The following is a 6,069-nucleotide window of genomic DNA, read 5'->3' on the forward strand; positions in this document are numbered from 1 at the left end:
TTTTCTCTCATTATGGTTTTCTGTATTTTCAACAATGAAATTTTATTGCTTTTAAAAAGTAAATGTAATATAAAAACGCAATGCATCTGATGAAAAAAGTTCACATCCAACAGCTACAGAAAGTAAACCCTTCTGAATTAGCTTCCACTCCATTCCCAAACCCCACGATATTTTATTTTCTTAATTTAAGGGATTAGAGTTGAGCTCCTACATTGAGAGAAAGCAATCTTTAATATCAGTGAAAGAGCTGATCAGAAAATGAGGCAAAAGTAAGGAGATCATATTTCTTTATTACATATATGAAGTATAAAAAACTTAACAGAGCAATATATATAAATTTTTTGCTAGGCCACAGGACCTCAGGAAAAAAATATGTTCTGAATGTGAAGTTAATCTTATGGCACTGTGGTTCACGATTTATATATTCAAGTACAGAAGAAATGGTATATATAGTGGTTATGATGGATACAGAAGATGAATAATAATGAAAAACTGTAATTCGGTGAACTATCACATACATTGCATCCAAAAATGAGTGAACAGAATGACCATATACTGTTAATAAAGACAAGGAGGAAACTGTCTCAATATTCAGGTTTAAATACTAAACACAAAAAACAAATTCTGTGTCTACAATAATCTCTGAAGTGTATACAAGTGCATTGCAAATAAATGGGCTTTTTACAATTTAAAGTCCATTTCCTCTTTATCCAAGCATTTTCTATACTTAGGACTCCTTTCTCTTATTTTAGAATCTCTTCTTGTTTAGTTTTTTTTTATTTTTCAAAGTTTGACCATTGCTGGTATCTGTGGAATCTAACCTCTAGCCCAAAGCTGAGACTTCATGCAAACATATTCTCCTTTCAGGTTGCATCTTCACATAGTTTCTCTAAGTGTTCAAGGTTAAAGAGTACAACTTTCTGTATGTGGTCACTTTTTTCCACACGTGGTGGCAGTGCTTCTGTTTCAGCAGGTTTTCATACACACCTTTTTCTCTTTTTTTCCTGTCAACAGCAGTCTCCAAACTTTCACAACACAAGTGGTAGGTAGTAAAGTGCTTTATACAATGAAATACTATATACATGTGGAGAGGATCCATTTAACACTCCACAGACCAAAGTTCACACACATCACGCAAGAGAAGGCTCTTTTTAAGAAACACCTTTTCTGATAGTAGGGTTGGGAATTCCTTAAAATCTCATTAATTACTTCAAGTAGCACAAATGTAAGTAACATATCTGAAGATGGGAAGAGTCCTTGTTAGGTGCATTGGGCTTAATAGATTACTGCTAAATATCATATTGCTATTAAAATATCCTTAATAGTTATGAATTTCAGAATCAGTCTCATAGAAAATAGGTATCAGTATTAGGACTTTTCATTCTTCTTTATGAAACAAACTGCATTTAAACATGGGCCCAAAAGAGATACATTAAATAAGGTCCATGCATTGGAACATTTCTATATATTTTGGCACTTAAAAAAGTTTCCAGTTTCATTTTTGAGGTCTCCTTTCCATTAAGTTTGTCTTTTGTACATAGAGACGTGCCATTAAGTGCTATAAACCTTTACTGTTACTTGCACTCTCTTCTCAAAATATCCATGACTTTTCTTCCAAGAGATGGTTTCCAGTGCTGGACAAAACTTTTCATATTCACGACTAGTTTGCCTGTTCCTACATCCTCGTGTCCTGCTACGAGGTACTCCAAACCTAAAAGAGAACAATATTAGGGGCTATGCAGTATCATAATTTATGGAAGGGAAAGATATGATTTTAGCAGTTTTATATATACATGGTTCAAGGTTTTATCAATTCACAGTTGAAATAGGGAGTCACAGGCAATAATTTGGTAAATATTCGTTAAGTGCCAAATGCTTTAAATGGATTATCTTATTTAACCTTAAAAATAATCCTTTGAAGTAGGTATCACTTTTCTTCTTTCCTCATTTTACAAATAAGGACACTGAGGCTTGGCAAGATTAAGAAACAGTGTTTCCCAGTAAGCAGTAGCTCTTTGACTCAAGCTTAGCCCTGTCTGATGGTAGAAGTTTTACTCTTTGCTATATACCACTCTCCATGGTGAAGAAGTGAGGATTCTGTGGGTACTTAACATGCTGCTATAAACCAATAGTTCTTGGGGACTCACTATATATGGTAGTGTACATTAAGGAGGATTTTATAAAAGTGAAACAACCATTTGGGAAAACATACTGAAAGAAAGAGAAGCCCCGGTGGCTCAGCAGTAAAGAATCCACCTGTAACGCAAGAGATGCGTACAGATGTGTGTTCAATCCCTTGGTTGGGAAGATTCCCTGGAGAAGGAAATGGCAACCCATTCCAGTATTCTTGCCTGGAAAGTCTCATGGACAGAGAGGAGCCTGGTGGGGTACAGTCCATGGGATCACAGAGTCAGACACAACTGAGCAACTGAACAACAACAACACTGGAAGAGAAGTATGGATTATACAAAACAACACATATCTCCTAGATAAAGTGTTTTTGGAATATAGAATGTTTGTTTGTCATACTTTTAAAAAATGATGAGACTTGACAAGACCTACTGCTGATTTTATAATAAAAGAATTTTATAAAATTCCTTTCAGGCTTCAAATAAAATTTTTTGGCTAACAAATAAAAAAACCGAAAGGACAATCTCATTATCTATACATTAATAAATAGAAATATGATAATCTCCCTCAGTAGATGTCTTTAGTAATATCAATATTGGTATTTTGAAACAGTTTTCTGTAATATTATAGGGTAAAACAAATAAGTAATTACATTTATAAAATAAAACTGTCCAATATAAGATAAAGAGACATATACTTTAAAACTCAAGGGAAAACATGAGATATTAAAATTCAATTGAAAATATCAATTTAAAGTCTTGATTTTATATATATATATATATAGTCTTGTTCATTCACTGGAGTGAAAGTAAAAGTGCTAGTCTCTCAGTCCTGTCTGGCTCTTAGCGACCCCATGGACTGTAACCCACCAGGCTCCTTTGTCCATGAATTCTCCAGACAAGAATACTATAGTGGGTTGCCATTTCCTTCTCCCCGGGATATTCCCAACCCAGGGATTGAACTCAGGTCTCCTGCATTGCAGGAAGATTCTTTACTGTCTGAGCCACCAGGGAAGCCCCATTTCATTTTCTGAAATGGTTTTAAAAAATGCCATTCTAATGGTAAGGATTACCTATTACAAATATAACGTGGTCTCTAATAACAGGTATCACCAAAAACAACACAAAACAAAGCTTCTTGAAGAAATGCTTTTTCTAGTTCCAAGGCAGAAAGATACAGGTACGCATGGGACTTATTATGCTAAAAAGGCTCATAGGAATCATTTTAAAAGGGCACAGTAAAGGAATCAGTAAAGGAGGGTTATAACTTGTCAAAGTTATGATAATTTGAGCACCAAGAGCATAGTAATTGTGTGCTAACATACTGAATCAACAAAAATCCATAATTCCAAAGTGATACTCAAAAAGTATCAGAGAGAAATTAACTTGCCATCTTGAGACAGTTGTTAAAACCATTCCTTACTTTGGAAATTGCTGATTAAAGGAAACAATTTAGCCTTTATCCTGCTTTTATAATAGGAACTATATTTCATGGTAACCTAATAGCCCACCATGGGACAGAAAGTCCTCTTACAGAATAATGTCATGTAATAAATGAAGGGAATTAGACAAAATTAGAAAAAAAACGTTTCTCAAACTAATTAAATTATTCATCCAAGAAGGGATTGCCAGTTGGGTGACAAAATCACTAAGTGAATAGTTGATGGGAACTGGATGTTTGCATAGTGGCTAAATAACTCTCACTCATTGTTTCCTAGTCTCAAAAGGGAAAACAAAACTCTCCAATGGAGAGATCAGACTGTTCAGTTTGAGCAACCCAGATGTTTAGATCCGCAATGGTGGGTCATCCAGGTACTGTATATCTTGTGATGTGATTTAACATGAAACAACACAACAATATCTATAATAAGTGCTAGCCAAAATGCTTATCTTGAGCCTATCAAGATAAACTATAGAGATTACAAGAAAAATAGGAAGTAGAGAGACAAGCTAAATGACACTACAAAGAACCAACCAAATACAGAAGGCAGGATAATTTACAGAACACCTGGCCTATTTTTTTCAACAATAATTTCTAAAGCACTAAAAAGAAACTCATCATAAATCTAAGATATTTGAGGGACTTAAAAACTAGATACAATTTGTGATTTTGGATTGAATAGTTGGATTCAATAGTTTGGATTGAATACTGTCAAGGACAAGCCCTAAAGAGCATTTTGGGATCAGTTGGGAAATTGGAATATGATCTCAGTATTAGAGTATATGAAAATAAATGAAAATTTAAGGTAAAGATCATTAACTGAATAAAGTAGGTTGCAGAATGAAGTGTATATTATGATTTCATTTTGGTTAAAAATATAATGTATACATATATAGAGAAATATCTGGAAGGATTCACACTAGGATGTTAACAGAAATGATCTTTGGAGGACACAAGTGTAAAATTTAAAAATTTCCCCTAAATTTCTATAATGTACATGTGTTGCTTCTATAATAATAAAAAATGTTATTTAAATTATTAAAAGAAATCAAGATTATTAAAAGAAATCAAGTCTAGGACTTAAAAGCTTTAAGTCCTAAACTTAAAAATAGCTATGATTATATTTTCAACAAAAAAAGGAGAGAGACAAAAGAAAAAGGAAAATAATGACATAGGTTTCAAACACTGGAGAGCATAAATGTAAGGTGAATTATAAGGTATTTAAATTCTTTAAAGGGTAACCTTAGCTTCTCCATGAAAAAGAATCCCAGTATTTAATCAACAAACTAGTTGAAACATAATGGTTGTGATATTATTTGTATCATCCCTAAAATAATAAAACCCTCTTTAAAAATACAATGAATAATTTTTAGGAAACTTTCAGTGTTAAGTCTAGTATTTAGATGAATTTACCTTGAAAGTATAAATAAAACAAATATTATAAGAGTTTGCCATTATGTCAAAGGATAAATATAAATTAAACTAATGAAAATGATGCTGAATAAATCTGTAAATTATGGAACAGCATCATACCAAAAGTTAGCATGAAAAATAACTTTATCTGTTGTATCACTTATTAGCATTTACATTTAATTTTGATATCTCTTTGCTTTTGACATCTACTTTGCTGAAAGGTTGAGGGCACAAAGCTCACTTTTTATCCACAGAAAAAGAAAATACAATATTTTAGTGCTAGTCTTGACATTCTAAAATATTCAATAGATGAATGAGTAAATATATGCATGAAAGTAAGAATGAATGAATTTTTAGGGATGCCAACTAGATTACTACTTTTCAAAAGTAGCAAAGGAAACAGGTTGGCGTGTAAGGTTTCAGTGTTTTCTTATCAGCTTTCTTTGGCCTTAGCTATTAAACTTGTAAAAATGGAAAACAAAGTGAAAGAGTGTCTGGTTTTGCTTTGGCAAAGTCTTTTTATCAAAGTGAATAAACATGTTTTCAAGAATTCTTTGAATAATTGTGCTTATGTTTTCAATTGTGATGAACTCAGTTGGTTCTTTTACTCTGGCAGAAACCTGATTAGGAAGTATAGTTCACTTCCTGGAGGGTGGTGCAGATGGTCAAAGCTTTTGTTTTTAATGTCTTACTAAAAAACTGAGTAGATTTCTTTTTTTTTTTTTTCGTTTGCCAGTTTAGTCAAAAGTGCTTATAGAAAGAGCCCCTATGCAGAGATCACTGGGAAACAGAACTTAATGACTCAGTCTCCAGTATTCAAAACCCAAGATTCTGATTAGTTTGTTCTTTGGAAACATATTTTAAAATGTCTTTTAAATTTTCCTTATTAAAATTATACAGAGTGAAGTAAGCCAGAAAGAAAAACACCAATACAGTATACTAACGCATATATATGGAATTTAGAAAGATGGTAACAATAACCCTGTGTACGAGACAGCAAAAGAGACACTGATGTATAGAACAGTCTTTTGGACTCTGTGGGAGAGGGTGGGATAATTTGGGAGAATGGCATTGAAATACGTATAA

At 32.9% G+C, this 6,069-nt stretch overlaps 1 protein-coding gene across 1 annotated transcript in view; it reads right to left on the reverse strand.

Annotated features, from left to right (window-relative positions):
- Positions 1-272: 272 nt before the first annotated feature.
- Positions 273-6,069, reverse strand: part of NTN4 (netrin 4) — a 134,177-nt gene continuing 128,380 nt past the window's right edge. Inside the window, exon 10 of the mRNA XM_010836288.1 lies at positions 273-1,711. Coding sequence (XP_010834590.1) covers positions 1,575-1,711 — 137 coding nt within the window. The 3' untranslated portion in view covers positions 273-1,574. The remainder of the gene's footprint in view (positions 1,712-6,069) is intronic.

Source organism: Bison bison, unplaced genomic scaffold (assembly GCF_000754665.1).
Source record: "Bison bison bison isolate TAMUID 2011002044 unplaced genomic scaffold, Bison_UMD1.0 scf7180017864062, whole genome shotgun sequence".
NCBI classification, from domain to species: domain Eukaryota; kingdom Metazoa; phylum Chordata; class Mammalia; order Artiodactyla; family Bovidae; genus Bison; species Bison bison.